We start from the raw sequence: 25,317 nt of genomic DNA, 5'->3' as shown, positions 1-25,317 counted from the left end.
GGGAAGGGATTAAGAAGTACAAATTGATTGTTACAAAGTAGTCATGAGAATATAGGGTATAGTATAAGGAATATAGTCAATAATACTGTAATAATTATGCATGGTGTCAGATGGGCACTAGATTTATTGGGGTGATAGATGGGAGGGGGGTTGAGGAGCAGGGTAAAAAAGGTGAAGGGATTAAGAAGTACAAATTGGCAGTTACAAAATAGTCATGGGGAGTATAACTTAGGGAATATAGTCAATAATAAGGCAATAACTATGTATAGTGCCAGGTGGGTATGAGACTAGTTAGGGGATCACTTCTTATATAAATGTCTAACCACTATGCTGTACACCTGAAATTAATATAAAGTAATACTGAATGTCAACTGTAAATGAAAAAAATAAAAAGGGGGGAGAAGGTGATGGGGAATATAAAGTTCAAATTTCCAGATACAAAACAATTCATGGGGATGTAATGTACAGCATAGGGAATATAGTCAATAATATTGTGATAGCATGGTACGGTGTCAGATGGTTGCTGGACTTATCATGGTGATCACTTCTTTGGGTATATAAATGTGGAAGAACTATGGTGTACACCTGAAACTAATATATTGTATATTAGCTATATTTTAATAAAAACTTTAAAAGCAAAGTCTGTCAAGCCTAGGAAGCCAAGCCAAGGACTTGTCATCAGACTGTCTGCAATTTGTATAGATTTGGGCGAATTCCTCCTTTTGAAGTCTACAAAATATCATGAGATTCTTGGGCTTGTAGTAAGTGATCTTCCTTTCTTGACTGCTGGGAACTCCATCAACAAGGTACCAGGATAATTTTTCCAAGGAGCTTTATTGGCTCTATAAAGTCAACCTTAGTTCCTTAAATCTGTCTGGTTATGTTGACTTTATATATTCGTATATGTCTCTCAAATATGACAGTCCAGCCAAAACCTTGATCATATAACCAATGTTCCCAATTGTGTCCTATTATAAAGAGGACAGATTCTTATTGAACTTACGCAAGTAACTATATTGCCAAGAAAACAAGAATACTGTTTTCGAATTCTGGAGGGATCAGGAAAGGAGAAAAATTGTTTCATCACTGTTCTCAGGGATATACTTTACCCAATTGCTGTAAGTCATAGACAGCTTAAGAAAAAGGTTTCCTTAAATCTGGGAAAAAAACCAAAACATTGAACCAACAATGTTTCAAATAAAAAGTTATAAAAATTATAATCATCCTCATCAGTTCATTTGATACCCTGTAATTCTTGTTGGTTTTTTGTTAGCAGTTCTATGAATCCTATTTTACCTTAGAGTTCTGTAAATCCTTTCCCAGTTCAGTGGTGTGATTTGAAAGTTATCAGCACCCTGTACTTTTTAGAGTCCTTTTCAGGAGTCTCCTTAAAGAGGAAGCATTTTTGCAGGAACACTTTTGCCAAAGCATCAGAGTAAAACAATAAATGTCTATAAATGACAAAAAGACTTAACAATGACCATGTTAAAATCTGATGAGAGTTCGTTGTAATGAAGTTGACAAGGAAATTTGCTTATTCTGTGACAAACACCATTTTAAAATAACTAGAATCACAGATAACTTTGTAGCAGGACATAGCAGATGTCAAGGAATTTCATATGATATCTGGAACACTTATGTTAAGAACATATAGTCATAAAAATATAACTTAAAGAAGATTTAGCATTGCTTCTTATTTGACAAAGTTTCCCATGTAGTTTAATATATCAAATGAGCCTAATTAGGTTCGCCACTCTATTTACAGAGAGAGACAGAGAGAGAGAGAGAGAGAGAGAACAAACTCTTTGAGATGTTCCAGGGCCCCTTTGGAACATCCCAAAGTTAGTTGGGATCCCCGAAAGACTTCATTTAGAATTCGATTTGGGAAAGTTTGTCAAAAATATCAAAAGGTTTTAAAATACTTGATTAAACAGGATCATACATCACTGTGAAGTAATACTTATTCATTTCACAAAAATGACAAAGACTTTGCGAAAGTTACAATTGTAAAACAAACAAACAAACAAACAAACAAACACCTAGCTCTTCTTATAGAGAAGACTCATTTTTTTTAATTAATAAAGACTTGGTAAAGATAACCTGAAGCATAGGAAATTATTTTGATAAAACAGAGACACTTTGTTTCCTATGTAGATTACTTAAAAGGTAAAGAAAAATCTTTCACAATCTTATCAAGAGTAGACCAATAGTCCAAGAAAACTTTGTCCTTTTAGCATATGGAAGAAAATTAAGTTTTAGTTTTATGGAACTACACTGTTTATTAAAACTTTTTTTTAAAAATCCTTGTAATAAACTTATTTAATTTATTTAGCCAGCTTGACTACACAAGGTAAAATTCTCTTCTCTATTTCCCTTTTCCCAACTTTCTACATCCATTTAGTTTGTCTACTTTAGGACAAAGTTACTTGTACTTCCCTTAACAAAAATACATCTCCATACCTCCTAGTTTTTCTTATCTAAAATACGTCATACTTTCCTTACATAGAGATGTTTTCCTTATTATTTCTATTAGATTTAATTACACTTATTAATTAGAATTTTTAACTTAGAAACCTTAATTTCTAGTGAAAACTAGGAAGTAAGCAATTGTAAACTGTCTGTTATACCAGCTTTCTGTAAATTGTCAAATTTATGAATACATTTCATAATTTCTATTCTAGAAGCATATGCCTCTTCTTTTATAGTACAGTTTTTCATTGTAGCACAGGTTATGTTTACTAACAGATTCAAATATCTTTAGTTTCTCTGTAATAAGAAACCAAATGTAGATAAACCTATGTTCATTAATTAATATTTTAGTATTTTGTATTATTTGACAGTGGTCTATATATTCAATGAATTTCTATTCTTTAACTTGAACTTAGCAAAACTTTAAGGTTTCAAGTTACCAAAAACTTTTGGGTAGCCATTTTTAAGTAGACCTGCCATAAAACATAATTATTGTTGAAAAAAGTGATGCCTTGACAACAGAGCCTAAGCCAGGCACATGCATTGCAAAAAGAAAAAGCCAGTTGTCGGACTCCACCACAGTGGATAACTTGGTCAGTAGCCGGATCACAGATCTGAACTTTTGCTGTGGAAAAAATTGTTTCTTACCTTAGCCTAACTGATTCTTCTTAAATTTTTTACACTTTTATTTCCTGATGTGGCAACCTCACTTGCTCATAGGTACTGTCACACATTTCAAGGTAACTTGTGGACTAATTGGTCTAATATATTTGCTTTTTAATATCATTCTCCTTTTTATTATTTTTGTGGTTTAAATCTGGAAGAGCTAGTAGTTCATAAAATGCGGACCCCCTCTGTCCTAATGTCTTTACTTGTGATAATGAACTTGTGTTTAAACGTGCTGAAAAATGGAAGACTTTGGTTCTGTTTATAAATTCAGTTTAAAATTATTAAAATGAGAAGAATTGTTTCATAACTCAGAGTAGGTGGATCTTATCTGTTCTGCGCACAGTGCCTTACTGATCTTAGAATCTCAAAAACTGATTAAATGAAAATGGTTGCAACACTATATTTGCACCCCACTTTAAACTTCTTTGTGGAGCCTCTGGTACCTAGCACAGTTGGTGGCGGTGTTTGAAATGTTCTCATTTAATCTTCATATCCAAAAAGGAAGTCATAATGGTGCAGTCGTTATTAAGAATGTGGATTTAAGAGCAGATTGCCTGGGGTCTGTTCTGAACCCTGCTACTTGCTGTACAGCCTGGGGAAGGTTAACCTCTCTGTGTCTGTTCCTTTTATGGGGACACAGTGATGCCTGGTAGGAGCATTGTGAGGATAGATGTAAAGGACTTAGAATGGCATCTGGTACATGACTAATTTTGGTTACTATCATCCTATTTCATAGATTAGGAAGGAGGAAGTTATCCCAGGGACTTTAAATGAAAAACTTGTTCCAATTTGGGTTATAATGCCTGCCATTTATCGAGAGCTTACTGTGTACCAGCTACGGTGCTAAGACTTTTTCCTGCGCTGGTTGTAGATAGTTCTAGGCCTTATTCATGGAGTGTGATTAGTAACTTAGTAATTTGCTATTGCTTGATGGTGCGTTTCAACATGTGGCTACACTACTCCTAATTGACCATTGCCATGGACTAATCCTTTTGCACCGGGTGTGACCTTAGGCTTGCAATAGCGTAATGATGTGGTGTGCTTGTTTAGAGCTGGCACTTTTGGTGTTAAGGATAGGAGTACAGAGAGGGCAAAATGACCCTCCCAAAGAGCAAAATACACCGTTCTAACGGCATAACGCAGGGCAGGAAGCATTGCTTATTGGGTCGAGGCTAGATTAGTATACATATACAGTATTCATTTACTTGAAGATTACTTTAAAAAGTAACAGTACTTAAAAATCCAAAAAAGGACAATTCAGAGTTGAAAGTCAGAAAACCTGAAAAAGCCCACTGTCTTCATTAAAATGTCAAATACAAAAAACATAGGCCAGGAAAGCAGTTTATGGCCTAACGCACTAGTTCCATGAATGACACATAGATAGAGTATATCTCCATCAAGTGAAACTTAATCATTTTTTTATAATTTAGAGAGGAAAGGCAGCTTTACTATCATTAAGCCATGTATCATCAATACCATGAAGCTAGCCTCTCAGTTGTAATAGCTTCTATAAAATACCACAGTGAAATTGCAATGAGCCGAGAAAATGGGCTACTTTAATATTTGAGCATCCACTAGTCTGTAAGCTCTTTGAAAACAGTGACTGTATTATTGAAAACAATTTTGTGTGTACAATGTCTGTCATTTATTGAGGGCCTACTATGTGCCAGCAGCTGTGTCAAGTCCTTTGCATGCATCTTACCAACATTTTAGTTTTAGAGCAGCTGAATGAGTAAGGTAACCCGCTTTACAATAGTTTGCCCTGAGTCACATAGCTTGTAAATGATGGAATCAGGATGCAAGCTCCATCTGACTCAAAGCTTCCTATATGATGTTGCCTGTACTGGTGCAACAAATGATCACATAAAAGATATCACATAAATGTTTGTCAAATAAGAGGCTAAGTGAGGATATGAGCATAAATAAGACATAATCCTGTCAGGGAACTTAGAAGTGAGACAGAAGAGGAAGCAGCGAGTAGCGCGCAGGGCTAAAAAGGCCTGATAGAGATGTGAACCTGGTGCCAGCAGGTCCACAGGAGAGGTACCTACATCAGAGCAGCGAGCAGGAGCTGAAGGTGTCCTTCTGTGAAGAGGTGGAGTTTGAGCCAAAAGCTGAAGGATGAATTACAATTGGCCAAAAGAGGACGTGGAATGCATTCCAGAAAGAAGAAAAAAAGAACAGTGTGATATCTCTAGATAGAAGTGTGATATATTTAGATAGAAGGTATGAGAGTGACAAGGTGTAAAGTGTCAGAATTAGAATCCAAACAATTAAGGGATTTGGGTGTAAAACTGAGCAATTTGAACATTATCCGGAAAGCTCTTGGGGGAGGGGAGGTCCTGGCAGGTTTAAACAGTAGTTTCATGATTAGATTTGTGTTTTGGGAAGATTAACCTGGCAGGTGGTGTGGACAGAATCCAGGGAGGCAGACGGGATTGCCGGTGGCCATGTAGGCTCTGCGAATCATCGAGGAGGACCTAGATGAAGGCAGTGGGTTGAAGAGGGGGAGATGGACCTTTTGAGATGTTAAGGAGATCTTGGTGACTGAAGAGGGATAGGAAGGTTGGGGAAGGGTGACCCTAAGTTTATGGTTTAGGCAGATTGTTGTTCTTTACTAAGATAGCAAATGCAGGAGAAGGAACAGATTCAAGAAAAAGTGCTGTGTTTGGTTGGGGACGTGTTTAGCTTGAGGTGGCTGGAGAGTAGCTCCGTGAGTCTGTGACTCAGTGTCAAAGGCTGGGGAGGTCCTGGGTGTGAGGGAAATAGATATGGGCATGGCCAAAATGTCGCAGGCAGCCTATATGAGAATATAAAACAAAATGTTGAACCCATAGAAGTCAAGTGTCTTGTCCTTGTCATATACCTGGCAAGATGTCAGTGGCTTGGAACCTAGGGCTTATCTGGCTTCGAAGCCTAGTGAGATGCCAGTGTTTCATGATAAAACCGACCTCCTTTCTTCCCCTTGTTTATATAGCTTCCCAAAGGATGTGTTACTGCTCAGTTACTGGTTTTGTGATTTCCTTGTTCAAGTAGCCATCAGCCATGGTGTAGGTGCGATTGAGTTCGTCCCTGTTTCTTCCACCTCTGCCTTTCCATGCATCCAGATGCCAGGCTGGTGTGAGGTTTCCTTCGTACAGCTTGGCCTGGGGGTCACTGCATGGTCATTCTTAACAGTAACAGACAGCACTTACAAATCTCTAATAAAGAAGAGGAGGGAGTTTTTCCTTTTGGCATTGCTGCTTGTAATACATATTTTCCTGCAAGATGTTGAGGGGAAAATTAATTGAGATTCATCTTTCCTATCCTGGCCCCCAGATATGGTAGTTGCCAAATGGTCTTAAAAGAGAGAACTAGTTTTATTTCTTCTAATAACTACTCTCTGAGTCAAGGTCTTCACGATAAATTTGTAATCATGAGGCTCATCAGGGACTTAGCAAGCTTCCCTCCCAGCCAACCCTCATCTCAGTAGAAGAGAAACTTGTTTGTTGCTTGTGACCAGTGTTTTAGCTGTTGGACAAATAATAGACCTATTTGCCCAATGATGTTTGTAGGCAAAACACATGTAGGCAAACAAATAACCTGGGACTTTCCACAGCTCATCTTTGTCTAAGAGCTGGCTAAATATGGGCGTGCTAGGTGGAGTGCATAAAGCACCAAGAAAAAGTATTCATGATTGGATTTGTTTTATTCATACTTCTGAAAACTTTTTTTTTTTTTTTTAGGCAACCTCCCGACTTCTAGTAAATTATCCAGAACCCTATCGTTCTCAAATATTGGATTATCTCTTTAAGGTAATGGAAAAATAATTGTTTAATGGTATCTATGATATTTTAGTATGGTGACTATCACCCATAGAATTTATAACCTTCAAAATTCTAGGTTTTTTCTTTTTTAATGGCAATTTACTGTTGGGATAAATTGCTATTTATCTGAAGTTTTGCTTTGGTTTTCTCATCTGTAAAATCAAAGGCAGCAATTAGTAATTGTCTTGAAGTGTTTTGTCTTTTGTACAATAAATCACAGTGTTAATACTGTTACTTCTTTCTCCAGCCAAACTTCGGTGCCTCTTTGCATATTCTAAAAGTCGAAATAGGTGGTGATGGGCAGACAACAGGTAGGAGTACTTGGGAAATGGAATTTTTACCCCCAACATTTGAATGAATCTATGCCTCAACTTATGGACTGTGATTCTAGAATATAAATGATACCAACATTTTTGATATTGATTATTGCTTAGTAAATTGTTCCTTATTGTTCCTTTTTTCACTCTAATTATTTTTTAAAAATTGTATCAAAATATGCATTTCCCCATCAAAAACAGCATTTGGACTTCAGGTGTATATTTAATTGAAATAATCAGTAGTAAACAAATCTATAGGTTTTCTAGAAACTATAATCACCAGCAAGAGCATCGGGAAAGTTTGGAATGGTATTGAAAAGTTAAAAAAAAGAAAGCTTTTAATATTGTATAAAACATGTAAGGTGTTATTAGCTTTAAATAAAATAGGTGGTAAAAATATAAGTAATCAGTATTTCAAATACTTAGCTCTATTTTTTCTTTTAAAAACAAAATTATTTTTAATCACTAAATCTTCCATCTTTATTGTCACCATTTTGATTGGCTTTGTGTAGTGCATGTAGTCAACTAAAAGTTTTTAGGCCTCTGGTTTCCAGGAAGAAGGAAAAGGAATTTAATTCTCTCAGTGGTTATGTATAGTTTACTGTTTATAGGTCAGATTCCATTATAGGGAGCTCTAGAGTATTGTTTGTACACTCCTGTTCCTGTTAGTGATTTGAAAGTAATTTTTGTTACACCGATATATCTGTGGGTGGTGTTAGTATTTATGCTGAAAAAAAATGCAAATTAAAACAAAAGGAGACCACTTGTTAGAGGACCTGTGTTATATTATCAGATCCTTTCATGCGGAATTGATAATGACTGGCCAGTTTCACGTGCTGAAGCGAACTGAGAGGGGGACATACAGACCAGGTAGTTCTTGTGAATTCTCATGTTTACCTCTAAGAGCAAGGCAAGGCCCCTCTCCTTGTGAGGTCCTTCTTATCAAGGGCCGATGTTGGTGAGGCTGGTATCACCTCAAGGCTGGTGCCAGTTATCTACCCTGACACGCTCTAGAGGCTAGTAGAGAATTTTTCTTATAATGGGGAGGTGTAGTCGTTCCTATTTTCTCAAAACCCTGTGGTCCTGGGGCATCAAGGCACAGTATAGGTTAAGGAATGAAGCCTGAGAATTGGGGCCCAGGCGCCCAGGGGTTCACATCCAGGACTGAGAAGCTGGAAGTTGAGGCAATTGAACTTAAAGTTGGACATGGACATTTGAAAACCCCAGAGAGACCCAAAGCCCAATGCGGTCCTAGGCGTCTTCCATTACATGAGGTGATGCCACTTCTCTTAACACTGCTTATAATAGAAAGGTGTGGTTTTATTATTGAAGATGTTCACAATGCTTAGGATAATGAAAAAAGATGACATGATACGCTTTGATCATCCATCCTCAAGTTATATAAGATTGTTCTTATTTGCCTGACTTCAGGATTGGAACTGGACTACTACTTTTGTGACATGTGCATTATGTGTGCCAGGCAGAGTGGCCCTACGAAGCCCCGTTAATGGGTAGTTTCCTCTGTCTCTCGCTCTCTCACGTTCAGATGGCACTGAGCCCTCCCACATGCACTATGCATTGGACGAGAACTATTTCCGAGGGTATGAGTGGTGGTTAATGAAGGAAGCTAAGAAGCGGAACCCTAATATTACACTCATTGGTAAGACGTGACGTTTGCCCTGCTTTTGCAGTCTGTTTTCCTTTAACTTTTAAATTCCGAATCATGTATGTGGAGTCTCTATTAAAGCTGAAGTACTAATAATGTTGTTACGACTATCAGTATGCGACTAGCAGCAAACCATGTGCCAGGCACGATCCCTTCTTTGCCCTTATATATTATGTCTGATCTTTATTACTCTTCGCATTTTACAGAAGAAGCAGTAGAGGCTCAGAGAGGTTATGCCACTGACCGAAGGTCAGATAATTAGTAAACAGCAAAATCAGACTTAGAACCTGTTCCGTTCTGGTGGGTTTTTTTTTTTGTTGTTTGTTTGTTTTGTTTTTCCTCTAAACTGCTTTCCTCAACAAAATTTTCCTTTAAAATTTGTCAAAGGACAATGCTGTTTATAAAATGATATATTGCATACAGCCGTATATTCCAGCTATTTGCAAAATTGTGTGTTACATGGAGCAGCAGACCCCATTCCTAGAAGCGATACATACAAAACGTTCTCTGTTTGTTTGTTTTGAAATTCACCCGTGTGATGAATTTGTTCCAGGCACTGGAGATACTGACCAGTCCAACCCCCGATTACTGCCCTTGTGCAGCTTAGATTCTAGTGGCAGGATCATTCGATGCTTTGTCAAATGGAACTGTATACGTTTCAGTTCTTCTGTAACAAAGCACAGACTAGTAAAATATTTCAAACATACACAGTGGTGCCCTATTTCATCGTTTGAAATGAACTTGATTTTTTGAAACAGGTTTGCACATTCAGATTAATTTCAGTGAGATTAATGAGATCTATTTTATAGACTTGATTTCAAAAATCATTTTCAACAATCAGATTAGAGGACAAGCATAAGTTTTTCTAAATTAAAAAAAAGAAAAAAGAAAAAAAAAGGAGTCATTGTGTTCTTTGTAAATGGCATTTTGGAAGAGATTCCAGAAATGTTTTGAGCAGTGAAAAGCATCATTGACTTCAGCTCGCACTTGCCCGTTGGGCTGCTTTCAAGGTCAGTTCTCATTTAAATGTAGAAAATCTGGCGTGCTGAACCGTGTCCTAACAAAGACTTACACATGGCGGGCCTTCAGAATGTATTTGGCATTTCATTGTTTTAAAGTGCTCCATTATTTTAATGTCACATTTCTTGTGTAGATGCATTTAGGCTTTCCTCCTGATTTTAGAAAAGTAAGTATGGTGTCATTTTGATTTTGATTTTTTTCAGTGGTGAACTAGACTGATAATAGATAAACTGTTAAAGAATTTGACTGTTGAGCTTATTTTTAATACATTAGTAACAGAATTAGGATATATAATTGTAATGAGTGCTTCTCTACTCTTTGCATTTTTTTTTTACTTAAAAATAATAATTAGGGTATTGGAAGAATGTGCATTATTTAATCTGTATCCTTAAGCAAATGTATCTTTCCCTATAGAGTCATTAATATTTACATTGCTATTAAGGACAAACTTGTTTTGCTAAATTTGATTACCTAATTTATATTTTAAGTGGCCTTAGTGGTGAATGAGGAATTTGTTTTATACTTACCTCATAGGAGTAATTAAGCATAAGTCTTTCAGAACTTTTTGATTTGACTTCAGAAAATAGAAACTGGATATTGAACGTCTATAGCAGGTGATGGGGATGTTAAGTTACATTGTATGTTATTTCTTTCTATTGGTAAGTAAATATCTTTGAGAGAGGCTTTTGTTGTTTGTTTTTATTTCTTTTTCTTGGGAATTATTGACTCTAACTCTAGGGATCAATGAAGAATTCTAATATCCATAGACTGGAAGGGATTTTGATAATTTGTGCATGGTATGTAATCTTTCCTTTAGTTAGATCTGTGTTGGCTGTTTGCTTTGCCTATATTCTTTTTGTTTTCATTTGCTTTCTTTCTGATAATGCCAGCACTGTTATCCCCACTCCACCTTTGCCTCCTCCATTCTCTCTTCAGGGTTGCCATGGTCATTCCCTGGATGGCTGGGGAAAGGTTTCAACTGGCCTTATGTAAATATTCAGCAGACGGCCTACTACATCGTGACCTGGATTATGGGCGCCAAGCAGTATCATGATTTGGACATTGATTATATTGGGGTTAGTAATGGAATTAAAGCATGCTTCCCTGTGGGAAGTTTATTTGTACTTTTTAAAAGTAATTGATGCTGTGGCACTTGGTTGACTAACCATTTTGTGTCATGATATTAATTTGTCTACTGGTGTCTGATAATAACATTAACTATATGTAACATTTATTCCTCCTCTTTGCCCATTCACATTCTTCCCACTTTTGAAAAACTGTATTGTGTTAACTTCTGAGCTATACTTTTTTAATGTTTGTTTTTGGTACCACCCTAGCTCAAATTCTCCTTCTTCAAAGCTTCCCCTAATTTTTCTAGTTCTTACAATATTATATTTACTGTACAGTTTAAAGCTTAATCCTATTTTGCTCTGTGAGTCTTCTATTTTAAACTAGGGGTGGCAGACTGTTCCTTAAAGGATCAGAGAGTAAATGTTGTAGGTGTTGGGGGGTGTTATTAAGGAAATTATGGAGAAACTTATATAACGATTTAAACTGTAACCTTTTAAAACTATAAAAACCATTTTTAGCTCTCAGGCCGTAAAAATACAAGTGGTATGCCCAATTTGCCAGGCTGGCCGAAATCTGCGTACCCTTGTCCTAAAGTGTTATTTAATGATTTAAGAAATGTAAATCCTGATATTTTTGTCCTTCTAGCTGGTAACTGCTCTGTTGGCAGGTGGAGGCATGCCTCAGACTACATTGTACCCTACAGAGCTTTACACACACATATAGAGGGTCTCCATATACTTTTGTTTATTAAATATGCCACCAGTCAAAACTGATTTTAGAAGTTTTCGTGCAGTCAGCAAGCAATTATTGAGCTCCTACTGTGTTGCAGGTACTATGACTATTATGTTCTAAGGATACCGGGATTAATAAGCTCTTGAGGAGTGCAGTGAGAGAAGCAGACGCTGGAACAAATAAACTGCAGTGTCATGGGATGACATAGGATGGGAGGATGAGCCAAGGGCTGTAAGCCAGAAGCAGGCGCACTCCTGTTGTTTCTATCCTTCTCCAAATTATAACTGAAAATTAGCTTGTATTTGAGAAATTTCTTACATGTTAAGGTATTTTTAACCCAGAGTGAGACTCACTGTAGGTTTGGGTTGAATAACATTCTATTATGGTAAAGTCACACTTAGAAGCTGTTGCTGGTAAATAATGGCCAATTCATATCTCTTTTAGACTCTCGATAATCACACGCTAAGGTGAGGAGCTTCTTTAACAAGAAACTCTTTCCTGTATCACTGGAGTAAAAAGAGTTCCAGGGCATGGAATCCAGGCCAATTCCCATCTTTAATGGTTTTCCCACCCGCAAAATGAAAATCATGCAAATTCCCTTTCAACTCTAAATCCCCACGCTTGATGATTCTAAACCTGAGAGATGTGTGTATGTTCCTTTTATCCTCATTAAGGTTTTGCTTTTGTGCTGTAGCACGTCTTTGTGATTATCTGTGTGTGCTAAAAAGTCACTCCTGAGTGGTGACTTTTACACATGAACAGCTGGTTTCAGGGGTGCCTGAATTATTACAACTTTTAACTCAGACTTTTTTACTTTTTGTTTTGCAGATTTGGAATGAGAGGTCATTTAACATCAATTATATCAAGGTCTGTACAATTTTAAAATCTCTTTATTTTTAAGTTACAGCAGTTATTTGTTTTGCTAGTTGTGACACAAAATTCAAGTAAAATCATAATATTTATATTCCCGATTAAATCATATGTAAGCCCTGAAATGCCTTTGTCCGAAGAATTGTGTTGAATTTTCCTATTTTAGAATTCATTATTTGTGGAATTATAATAATCATTATAAAAACAGTTGTATCATCTTAGACTTTTAGGCCTTAAAGAAATGTAGTTTTTTTTCCATTATCTTACATCAAAATTTCTAGCACATTGCCTCATTCTTGTTTTCTTTGGAATGCCTGTTCTATTGGAGTTATATTTTTCTTTCTTTCTTTTTTTTTTTTGAGAATTATATTTTTCTGTTTGTAATTAGCAAATAGGTGACAACTAACATTTGCAAAGCATGAGATTTTTGAGCCATTTTCCTAAATGTTTATCTCCATTTAACTCTTACTACCTCCCCTATGAGGTAACTACAATGCTATTAGTGCTATTTTTCAGGAAAGGGAAAACCAAGAGTGATAACCCCACTGTCACTGGAAAACAAGGGTATTTTAACTTTCAGGTGGAAATAGACTGTAGTTTAGTTTTCAGTTCCATTTGTCTTGTTTTATATGCCTTTCCTCTAAGAAATATGATTTTGTGGTTATATTTTGTTTCCGTTTTTAAAACATTTTCTTAAAATTGAGTGTCTTCTGTTTTAAGCACTAAATTTCTTTTATTTACTCATTTAGTTGATCAGCAAGTATTTACTCAACACCTAATTGGTCAGGCATTGTACACATGCTTGGAATACAGGATACGAAATACTGCTTCTGCCCCAAAGGAGTTCACATTTGGGTGCTATTGAGTCCCATACGGGCAGATAAAAGATCAGTTATAATTCCTCTAGCAGAATAATGCATGTAAAGGGTTGTCAGGAGGTAACAGAGAGGAGGTGAGATTTCTGCCTGGCTGGGCTAGGGAAGTCTATTATAGGGGGTGACATGTACTTGGAATCTTCAAGGAGCTCCCCAAGTTGCTAAGGCAGGAGCATGACACTGCAAATAAGTGAAGACTGAGAGGTGAAGGGATTTGGGGGAAGGGCAAGTGGTGAAGGATGGATTAGACAAGGGGGAAATCGTGGGGCCCCGAGCGCTTAGTAGGCCACCGTGTTCGCTGGAGTAATGGCCCCTGTGAACTAATCCTTGGTTGTGGGATTGATAGGCTGGATTACAGCCAGAGCCGGGTAACTCCAGGTCACCTCCAGGCTGCAGGGACTGTGGTGGTGTGTGGTGGTGTGGGGGTGGGGTGCTTGTGGGAGGTGGGCAGTGGAGCCAGTGCAGGACTGAAGCACAAGGTCGTTGGTGGAATGTCGTGTCTGCTGTGAGCACAGGTCTGGTGAGAGCAGCAGGAGCACAGAGCAGAAGCCAACCTGTGCATGTGACTGTATAACCCTATAGCCAGGTGGACAGTGTCACGGCAGGGCCGTGATGAGCTTTTTATTTACCCAAATTTGACATTTCAGAGCCAATTTTTCCTTTTTGTGATTATACATGTGTCACTCTAGTAGTGTTCATGTCATTTGAAGGAAGCATTAGAATCTGCTTTGCTTTTTTTTTTTTTTTCCAAAAAAACAAATGATCTGCAACTAAGGAGGTTTTGTTTGATTTATTTTTTAAGCTATTAATAGTCTGTTCTGATTCCACTGTGTTCTATTTCAATTTACCTGGTTTGAAAGACTAATTGCTATTTTAAGCATTTCAGATTTAATTTCCTTTTCTCTCAACCTTTACTTAGTTTACTTTGCAGTAAAACATCTCAGGATATAAAAACTTCATAAAAAGTTTGTGATTGCCATTTTGTAGCAAGATTTTATTGGAATCTGTGTCCTGTGTGTTAACATGTCTATTTAAAGAGTTCAGTAATGGCAGATGAATGTAGGTGTTCGGGTTCTATAAGCTTAATGAATGTGTATTCCATATAGTGTAGTAAGATGGCCCCTGGAAATAAGAAGGATTTTGTTTTAAGAGTAGAAATTAATATAATACAGCAGCGATTTATATAAAGAAGGCAGGGCTATGGTTTCTTTTATTTTTGTTATTTACATTGTATTTATGATTTACTCTGGTTTTCAGTGATGAGGTTTCTAATTGTGTCTGGGAAATCCCATCTAGGATCTGAGGGTGGCAATGGAGCTGGATATGTGAATCTCTGGACCCTCACTGGGTTCAAGCAGGAGCGCTCCCTTTCCTTCATCTTACAGAGTTTCCATCGAAACTTCTTTTTTTAGGGGGAAAGGATGGGTTCCACAATAAAAAAACATTGGAAATGTATTAGATAAAACTTTGCTCAAAAACATGCTGTCTATTTATTGACTTTGCGATGGAAACTTATTTAAAAATATAGTTTATATAGACTTGTATATTTTGGAGTGTTATTTGTATATACTGTATAAACATGTGAGCAATTTTAGAGGTAATGGTCAGAAAAACTAGATATATCCATAATGATAAATGCAAACTTGACTAAGTTGCTCTCCCTCCGCTCTGTAAGAATAAGAAGGAATTTCAGAGTGACAAGGCTCAAGGTCTCCTAATAGAGGATAGGGATTCTCAATCCTACTGAATTTTGAGTGTGGGTCTATTTACTATAAGGATCTGTTCAGACAGCTTCCAGGGTACCTAGGAACCTTGTTTGAAAGATGAACTTGGATTGCTATTCTAATTCTCACCTTGTTTTTTTAAAATACTATATAATTTATTAGTTCTAAGAAATCATCCATTTAAAGTACAACATGGAATTGCTAGAGCTTTCATTATTCGCCTCCTAAAAGAGCACATTCATTGATTGAAAAATTCCCTAGTTCAGAAAAGTTAGAATGTGAAATGAGAGGTTGTGAAATTCTTTGTTTTTTTCTTATCTTAAATTAACTCAACCAATATTTATTGAGCCTGGACTGTTCCAAGTGGCACAGCAGTGGGCTTATTCGTACCCATTCACCGAGAACTACTTCTGTTTGAAATCTGGTCCCCCTGCTCCCTGGTTAAATGACATCTCTTCTCTGCTCTTGTTTTACATATGGGCAATCCATACTTTTGTCATGTACTTGTTCTCTGATTTTCTAGTACACTCTGTTAGTTTTTGTGTCTTGGTGAGGATGTTTATTGCCTAAGGATGAGTACCCCATCTTGTGTTTCTTTTGGGGACTCCTGGTGCCCAAGTATGTACTAAATGCCAGAGTAGGCACTCTGGGCTGTGTTGATTTATTTCCTGTTAGAATTTAGCTTGTTGCTTTTAATTTTCCTGGGTGGATAGTCCTACAGGTAGGTTTTATTGCCTGTCCTGTCTATACCTGTGAAAGACTTGAGGGTAACAATGGGATATTTCTTATTTCTATTTCTAGTATGGTACAAAATATTAAGAACTGTAATATTTTCAGTAATGGCAGAATACTTGAAGACATTGTAAAATAATCAAAATAAAATTATAGATTAAAGCATTTTACCAAATGATATATTTAGTATGGTCCCAATTTTATTATTGTGCCTACGTAAGGTAATTCCTAAAAGAATGCATACCAAAATCATAGTGGTTATTTCTGGGTAGTACTATTATGATCCTTTTTGTTTTGTTTTTTTTTTTTTAGTTTAGTTTCTACCCGCTCATCTTAATTTTCTCTGGTTAAACATTTTGAGGTCAGAGGGAAAATCCTTCTAAAACATTTTTACCTCTTGAGTTTGTTTATTTTATTTTTACATTCTTATGAAGTAAGTTACCTTAATAATAATGATTTTGTTCTATTTTACGTACACAAGAGGCACATTTCTCCTGAGAAATAATATTGGCACCATCATCCAGGGTGCTGATTTTTGAAGATACTTTAGTTCTCTTGGTTGTAATTCAACAGGTGAAAACGCATCTGTAACCTTTCCTATGTTCTGTTTATCTCTCTGAAAGGTTTTACGAAGAATGCTGAACTATCAAGGTCTCCAGCACGTGAAAATCATAGCGAGTGATAATCTCTGGGAGCCCATTTCTACTTCTATGCTGCTTGACTCTGAGCTCTTGAAGGCGATTGATGTTATAGGGTAAGGAGGGTTTTACCTTGAGAATGAAGTTTCTGGCTGCTTGCGCTGGATATTGACGTTGTTGTTGCCCTTTCCTCCCATCTGATAACATTTTCAGAAAGCGGTGTTCTTGTATTTGCTTATCTTAAAGGCTGTGCAGCTGATTATTTCATCCGTTTTTCTTTGAAATGTATGTGACAATGAAATGTGTTGGTAACTTTTAAAAAATTGTGTTAATGTTTGCAGTAATAACACCATGGCTTTGTTATCATTAAAGGGCAGAGTAGTATTTAAATTTTAGAAATTACGAAAAGCAATGTTGTGAAATTAGTTCCTAATTCTCAGACTTCCTGTGGTTGGGAGTTCTCTCACGAACACGTACCTCGTACCTCGTGTGGTGTACTGACTATGACTTTTGTCATGTCTCCTTAGCAGTGTGGCTTTGACCTTGCTGCTTAGTCCAATTCTGCCTTTCGGCCCTCTGCACCTTGGCTTCACTGGGCTCCAGCAAAAAAATAAATAAATTATTATATAAAAAATATTTTATGGAAAAATATATATTTTTTGAGAGAAATGTTTGTATTAAACTTTTTATTTTTAGATAATTGTAAATTCGTGTGTAGTTGGAAGTATCTCTTGTGCCCTTTACCCAGTGTGATGGTTCATTTTGTGTGTCAGTTTGACTGGGTTAAGGGATAACAACTTGAAGTTTTCTGAAGGTAGTTTATTGTTTTTATTGAAGAGAAAACTCTGTGTGGGTTTTTATTCTTTTGTTTTTGTCTGGGAGTAAATGCCAAGCTGTCTTTCTCCCTGTCTACTAGGGCTGGGACAAGGGAGGAGCTGCTATTTTGCATAATAGACTCATTGTGTTATTGTTGACTTCCTTCTTGCCCTTCCCTGCCTCACGCCCCAAGCGCTGGGCTTCCCCTGGGAAGTCTGAATCCTGGCCCCACTTCATTCGTCTCATGGAGTGTGCTAGGCTGTGGCCTTCTCTGCTACCTCTATCAACGTGCTTCTGTACATTTCATGGTTTCCAGAAACAGAAATGTCTCATCCATCAGTGATCTTCCTTCCCATTATGTATATTGTTAGAGGTTTATCTCATTTTAAGGGCATCCTGAGACACAAGGATGGGAAGCAGATGCTTACAATCGGTCTGACACCTACTTGGAAGTTGTCCGTTGTTCTAAAATATAAAATGTTGGAGAAGACATGTATTTTTAGTCACACAACGAATAGCTATAAGTGCCACATTTTGCCCTTTTCCTGTTTTCTCCCATCCATTCTTTTCTAGAGCTCATTATCCTGGGACCTACACAGTAAAGGATGCAAGGCTGACCGAGAAGAAGCTTTGGTCGTCTGAAGATTATAGCACTTTGAATAATGACGTGGGTGCAGGCTGCTGGGCTCGCATATTGAATCAGAATTATATCAATGGCCATATGACTTCGTAAGTGATTGAAAACCTTTTAAAGATTTTTATTTTGAAAAATTTCAGAAACACAAGAAGTAGAATAAAGTACAATGGACTTTCATATTCTCACAACCTAGATTCAATGATTGTAAACATTTTACCTTATTTGCTTCATCTATACTTATATTTATACCTAAGCTACATAGCTATTTTCCTATATTTGAATATAGTCTGTATTGAATAAAGTGTATATATATATGTGTGTGTGTATATATACATTTAAAATGAACAGTTATAAAGTAAATTACAGATGTCATGACATCTTACCCCTAACTATTTTAGCATGTGGCTCCAAAATTAAGAATATTCTCCTACATGATCACAATATCACTTTGATACATAAAAAGATAAGAGCATTTTAAGAAATATTTCTAATACCCATTCTATATTCAAATTTTCCTAATTGTCTTCCAAAACATCATTTATAGCTTTTTTTAAAGCTAAGAGCCAATTAAGCACCATGCATTGCATTTAGACATGATGCCCCTAAAATCTTTTAATCTAGAATAGTTTCCTTCCTTCCCCATTTTTTGTGACAGTGACCTTTTGAAAAAAACCAGGCGAGTTGTCTTGTGAATTATCCACTTCCCAATCTGCCTGTTTGATTTCTCAGAACATCACATAATTTGTGTAACTTTCCAAAACAGGTTCTTAAGAGAGACCACATTTTTTTTTTATAATTTTAATTTCCAGGGAAGCATTTCTTAAATGCTTTGAGACGCTTTAATTGTAATTAGATTCAAATTAGCTTCCTGAAACAGTGATAAATATGACAAAAGCAAGCTAGTTCATTCTTTTGTGATGTTAATGTGGGCTGATAAATTATTCTGACACCAGTTGTTCCTTTTCTTTTTTTGAAAGAGAAGATGCCTATCATGGAGAGTTTGGTGCTAATAACTTAATTAATTTGATAGTAAGAGTAATACATACTTATGGCAGAGAATTTAGTAACTGCATATAAGTACAAAGAAGAAAACAAAATCCCCCATATTTTTGCCATCCAGAAGTAACTGTTCTTAAAAATTTTTGTGTATATCCACCCATTTATGTCACACACACACACACACACACACACACACACAGAGGGTGCCAAAAAAACGTATACACATTTTAAGAAAGGAAAAAACTATTAAAATTGTAATACTCAATATATACTGATAACAAAAGATGAATACAAATCACGTGTGACTTCTGCAATTACAAGAGGTGCTCAAAGTGGTTACCATCAGCATCCAGACACTTCTGATTACGGCGAACTACTGTTTGAGCAACGTTGACCAAAGTGTCCACTTGTATAGATTTTTTGGCACCCCCGGTGTATGTGTGTGTGTGCATTTTAATATATATGTATTAATTATATATGTTTTTAATATAAAATTGAGACCATGCTATATAATGTTTAGTAAATAAGCTGCTTTTCTCTTAACAAGGTATTATGAACTTATCATATTTAAGTGTACTTATATGCCTTCATTTTTAATGTTTATATATGTTCTGTTCCATACAGTAGAATTTCCCAAATTTGCCTTGTCTCAAGTGGTAATTGAGTCACTTGTTTATACTGAATCCTTGGTAGCTCCCTGAACCTGCTGAGTCCAAATCTCCAGGGAAGGCTCCTGGGACTCTGTTGGTCTAGTCGGTGCCCCAGGTGATTCTGAGGTCATGCAAGTTTGCGAAACGCTGATGCAGAAAATATATTATACCTCACTGATTAGTCTCCTCTCCTTAGAAGTGGAAGTTTTTTTCTATTTTACTTAACAGCTTTGTACATACTGAAATGATCAATTGTGTACAGGCATCTTTATAGACATCTATGATTATTTCTTGAGGGTGTATTCTTAGAAATGGAATCAATACCTGGGTCAGAGGTATATAGATTTTTCAAAGCTTTTGTATAAATTACAATGTGCTCTCCAGATAGTTTGTTTCAACTTATATTTCTAGCACGAGCCAGAGCAGACACCATGATCATGGGTAAAATCATGAACACTCTTAAAATTTTCACTGGTAGTAAGGATTTTTGAAAATTGGAAATTATTTCTAGTTTGTATTGATGGAATTAGAAGGCTTTGATTTTGGAAGTATGTCAGTTTGTCATTTTATTGTGGATGAGGATTGGTAAGAAAAATAAAATTCTGTGGGTAAGCTCTTTTTTTTTTTTTTGTGAGGAACCCAGCAGCACCAGAGTCCAGACCTTCCCTTTTGCCCTTGGATTTTCCTGAGAACCATAGTCACAATCGTAGGATTTAGCACCAGCTGTGGACATCTGAAAGAAGGAGCCAAAATACAGACCAGCAAGTTGACCCGATTAGTACGTTTAGATGAAGCAGAATCATAGCGGTGCTGCAGCCCACACCTTTTTCTATCCTCTTCATATTGCATTAGGGTATTGAATCCTCACAGCACCCCACGAGCTAGGTACAATTATTACGCTCATTTTACAGATGAGGAAACTGAGGTCCAGAGAGGTTGAGTGGTGGAACCATGATTTGAACCCAGGCAGACTCTAAAAGTTCTCATTTGTAAAACTTTGCAACAGCTCAGAGTCGAACTCATAAAATTATGTCATGAAACTGGGACATTAAGAAGGCTGACTGTCAAAAGAAAAGCAGGTATGGATAAAGCCTTTGGACCTGTCTGGTGCTGGTAGGGCCCGATTCATTTTCTGGTTACACCATTGTTTATAGTTTCATTAAGTGATTCACCGTTAAAAGATTTAGATGCATCCAGCCCTGGATTTTTCAAAACTTGAATGAACGTAGGCAGCTTTTATTTTCTTGTTTTGGGTGGTCATTTTTTGGTTATTTACATATAGTATTTCTATAAACTGTGTTAAGGTCTTTTTACTGTGTAGGCTTCTAGACATTTACATTTTGATCACAAGCTGTTTTGTTGTTGCTCTTTTTATCAAACAAATCTTCCAGAACAATTGCTTGGAATTTGGTGGCCAGCTACTACGAGCAGCTGCCATATGGGCGCTGTGGCCTGATGACGGCTCAGGAGCCGTGGAGTGGCCATTACGTCGTGGAGGCGCCTATCTGGATATCAGGTGTGGTTTGGATGCTGTCTCTCACCCCCGAAATTCCTTTCTCACAGACAAAGCAGAAAACACTGAGAGGAGATTGTCCGGGGGGGCATTTGCCCCTAACCCTCTTGGTTCTTTTGGCTGTCTAATAATTAAATAGATACAAGACAGATTAGCAGGAGGGGAAAAAAAGAACACATTTAACTTCTTACATATGGAGGTCTCACAGACATGGAGCCTAAGAAGTGACCAAAGCAAGCTGTTGATATATGTCTTAGACAAAGAAACAATGAATCTGTGAAGAACTTGCGAGGCCACAAAATAGTCCTTCACTAGTTAGTGGAGAAACTAAGCAGTTCACCAACACAGCTTTCTCGGCTCTGAGTTTCCAGTTTCTGGTGATAAGGATGTCTCTACCTTTTACGGGGAAGATTTACTTCCTAGTTTCAGGGGACACAGAGGAAGGTCAGATGGTCCTTGTGTTGGCTGTTTCTCAAGTAACTAATTAAAAATAATCAACGTGCATATTTCCTGGTTAAGTCCTTAAATGTTAAAATTGGTTTTTTTGGGGGGTGGGGTTGGGACATGGAATATTGCTTAGTACATTTTTCAGGGCAGCTTTGGAGGTGCCCAATGAATATTTGTTACAGAAATAAGCTCATTTGAAACCATAAAGCTTAGTTTTTGAAATGTATTATTAACTCTTTTAACTTTGTTTTTTTTTTGTAGTTATATTAGGATAGGTTAAATAGAGATGAAGAAAAGTTGAGAGGGGATAACTTCATTTTATTCTTGGAAAAAAAGACAATCAATATTCTTGAACTGACAGAGTACGGTTCATTTATTTTTTTACCAGTCATTCTAAGAAGCTTCCCACAATTGTACCATTTAACTGGACTAATTAGTCCAAAGCTGGAACATGGGGTTGGCAAGTATTTTCTTCCAAAAGAAACAGCTTTTAGACTTAATTGGACTCAAATCAGTAGACAGCTTTTTTTGTGTGTAAAAGAAACCCTGTTACCACCATTTTTTATCTGATTCGAGTTTTTCTCTGCTTTTCTGTAGCTCACACCACTCAGTTCACTCAGCCAGGTTGGTATTACCTGAAGACAGTGGGCCATTTAGAGAAAGGAGGAAGCTACGTAGCTCTGACTGACGGCTTCGGTAACCTTACCATCATCATTGAAACAATGGTAATTCTTGGTTTTTTGTTTTGCATTAACTGACTTTGTTAATATTGTAAAAACAGCATAAGACATGTTGAACACCTTTTTTTTTTAATCAGCTAATAAAGTATAATTAGCATACAATAAACATTATATAGGGGAGGAAGAAACTTTTTCCTGTACCCTCTCAGGTTCAGTAGCTGGAACCCCACAAATTAAATGATAAAAGAGTAACAGGAGAGAACAAAACAGAATTTATTTGTGCATGCAAGGCACAGACATTGGGAGAAACCCAGTGATGAGTAACTCACAGGGGTGGTTAGAATTGGGGTTTATGTACCTAGTTTAATAGATAATGAGGAAGGAGAAAAGGAGCCCTTAGGAAAAATCAATGACTTTGGAAAGAATAATGGGTTTTCAGGAGAACAAACTGGAGACAAAAAAAGTCCGATAGTGTTTGTACCGTCTCCTTCAGGGCCATAAAACTGAAGACTTGCTGTAGGGTTTATTCCCATTCCTGCTTTCTGGGAGTAGATCCATCCTGAGGAGGAATTCATGGCAGCCTTATTTCCTAGGAGTTGCTGCTTTTAGTCAGATAAGGGAAGCTCATAGAGGACTTTTTTGTGCCTGTGTTCAGCCTATACATATAATGATTCTTAGAAACAGGTACCATTAACCCTGTCTCACTTTGTTCTTTTTCAAAGTTGTTTTCGCAGTGCTAGCTCATTTGCATTTCCAAATGCGTTTTAGAATCAGCTTGCCAGTTTCTACCAAAAAAAAAAAAAGATAGCCTGCTCAGAGTTTGATTGAGATTGCCTAGAATCTATAGATCAATTTGGGGACAATCTGATGTCTGAAGAACATCAAGTCTTCCAACCCATTAACTAACTAGGCATCTCCTCAGACTTATTTCAGTTTTCTTTAATTTCTCAACAGTATTTTGTACTTTTCAGTGTACAGCTCTTTCACATCTTTTGTCAAAATTTTAGCTATTTTAAATTTTCAATTCTAATGTAAATAATATTTTTAAAAACTATAATTCTATTAGTGGCAAATATATAGTAATATAGGTTTTTGTATAATGATCTTGTTTTCTGCCAATTTGCTAAGCTTATGTATAATTCTAGTAGCTTTTTTGTAAATTATTTTGGATTTTCTCTGTCGATGATCTGTGAATAAAAGTAATTTTACATCTCCCTTTCCAATATGAATGTCTTTTATTTCTTTTTCTTGCTTGATTGGACTGGCTAGAATCTCTAATACAATGTTGAATGGCAGTAGTGAGAACAGATATCCCTGTCTTGTCTGATCTTAGGAGAAAAGCATTGAGTCTTTTACCATTAATTATGATGTTTTCCATACATATCCTTTATTGGAATGAAGTTCTACACTATTTCTTTCTTTTTTTAAAAATCATGAATGGATGTTGGATTTTGTCACATGTTTTTTTGTATTTATTGGAAGCATACTATGGTTTATTTGTTTGTTTACTAAAATAATGAATTACAGTAATAGAGTTTTAAGTTAAAATTTAATACACATACTATAAAATTCACCCTTTGAAGTGTCCAGTTCAGTGGTTTTTAGTATATTCACAGAGTTGTGCAACTATGTAATTCCAGAACACTTCTATCACCCCAAAAGGGAAACCCATACTCATTAGCAATCACTTCCCATTTCTTTTTTTCTCATCCCCTGGCAACCACTAGTCTACTTTTTATCTCTGTGGATTTGCCTGTTCTTGACATTTCATATAAATCGAATCATGTAATCTGTGGCTTTTTGTGTCTGGCTTCCTTCACTTAATGTTTTCATAGTTCTATATCAGTACTTCATTATTTTTATGCCTGCATATTTCATTGTATGGATATATGACATTTTGTTTATGCATTTATCAGTTGATGTATGCCTGGGTTGTTTTCAGTTTGTGGGTGTTATGAATAATGCTGAGATTAACATTTGTGTATACGTTTTTCTGTGGACATGTGTTTTCATTTCTGTTGAGTAAATAAATATCGAGAAGTGGAATTACTGAGTCAGTTGGTAACTCTATAGTTAACATTTTGAAGTTTATCCATTTTATTAATTTTTCCTCAAAGAATCAGTTTTTTGTTTCTTTATTATTCTTGCTTGTTTTTCTGGGTTTTATTTAATTGATTTGTCCTTTGATTTTTATTATTTTCTTTCCTCTGCTCACTTTGGTTTTAATTTCTTTTTTCCTAGTACCTTAAGGTGGAAGCTGAGATCTTAAATCCTTTCTTCTTTTCTAATCTAGGCATTTAGTGCTATACATTTTCTCTTAAATTCTGCTTTAGTGGCATCCCACAAACCTTGATACATTGTTTTTCTTTTCATACAGCTCAAAATTCTTTCTAATTTCCCTTTTCATTTTTTCTTTAAGCCATGGTTATTTAGAAGTTCGTTAGTTTTAAAATATTTTGGAATTTTGTCAGAGGTTTTTCTGTTACTCATTTGTAATTTAATTCTATTACGGTGCTTTGTGTGACTTGAATCTTTCTGAATTTATTGAGACTTCTTTTATGGGTAAGAATATAGTATACCTTCATAACTGTTCCTTGTGCACTTGAAAAGAATGTGCATTCTGCTCTTGTTGGATGAGTAATCTATAGATGTCCACCCAGGCAAGCTACTTGGTAGTGTTGTCGAAATCACCTATATTCTTGTTGATTTTCTATCTAGCTATATATCACTTGCTAAGGAGAGGGTATTAAAAATCTCTAATAATAATTGTAATTGTTTTTATTGTCTAAAAGCCTTATACTGCTAGTGCTCTGTGATTGTTGAGTCCCCTTGAGTAGGGATTATGGTGCCTGTGTCTTTTGATTCAAGCCCATAGTAATGACTATTTAGTAAAAAATGATGTTGGAAATGTGAGAACTATTTGTTATATGTATTTAGCTGACTTTAGTTGTGTATTTGAAGGTTGTATTTAGATGAGATGCCTTTT

General features: G+C 36.3%; 1 protein-coding gene across 2 annotated transcripts in view; it reads left to right on the top strand.

Moving 5' to 3' along the window:
- Window positions 1–25,317, top strand: part of GALC (galactosylceramidase) — a 50,216-nt gene that overhangs the window by 6,949 nt on the left and 17,950 nt on the right. For both annotated transcript variants that reach the window (XM_019642363.1, XM_019642364.1), the window contains exons 2-10: window positions 6,864–6,932; window positions 7,192–7,255; window positions 8,808–8,921; window positions 10,884–11,023; window positions 12,579–12,617; window positions 16,575–16,705; window positions 17,979–18,134; window positions 21,083–21,207; window positions 22,249–22,376. In XM_019642363.1, coding sequence (XP_019497908.1) covers window positions 6,864–6,932; window positions 7,192–7,255; window positions 8,808–8,921; window positions 10,884–11,023; window positions 12,579–12,617; window positions 16,575–16,705; window positions 17,979–18,134; window positions 21,083–21,207; window positions 22,249–22,376 — 966 coding nt within the window. The remainder of the gene's footprint in view (window positions 1–6,863; window positions 6,933–7,191; window positions 7,256–8,807; window positions 8,922–10,883; window positions 11,024–12,578; window positions 12,618–16,574; window positions 16,706–17,978; window positions 18,135–21,082; window positions 21,208–22,248; window positions 22,377–25,317) is intronic.

Source organism: Hipposideros armiger, unplaced genomic scaffold (assembly GCF_001890085.2).
Source record: "Hipposideros armiger isolate ML-2016 unplaced genomic scaffold, ASM189008v1 scaffold_67, whole genome shotgun sequence".
Classification (NCBI taxonomy): Eukaryota; Metazoa; Chordata; class Mammalia; order Chiroptera; family Hipposideridae; genus Hipposideros; species Hipposideros armiger.
This window is presented reverse-complemented; position numbering and strand designations above follow the sequence as displayed.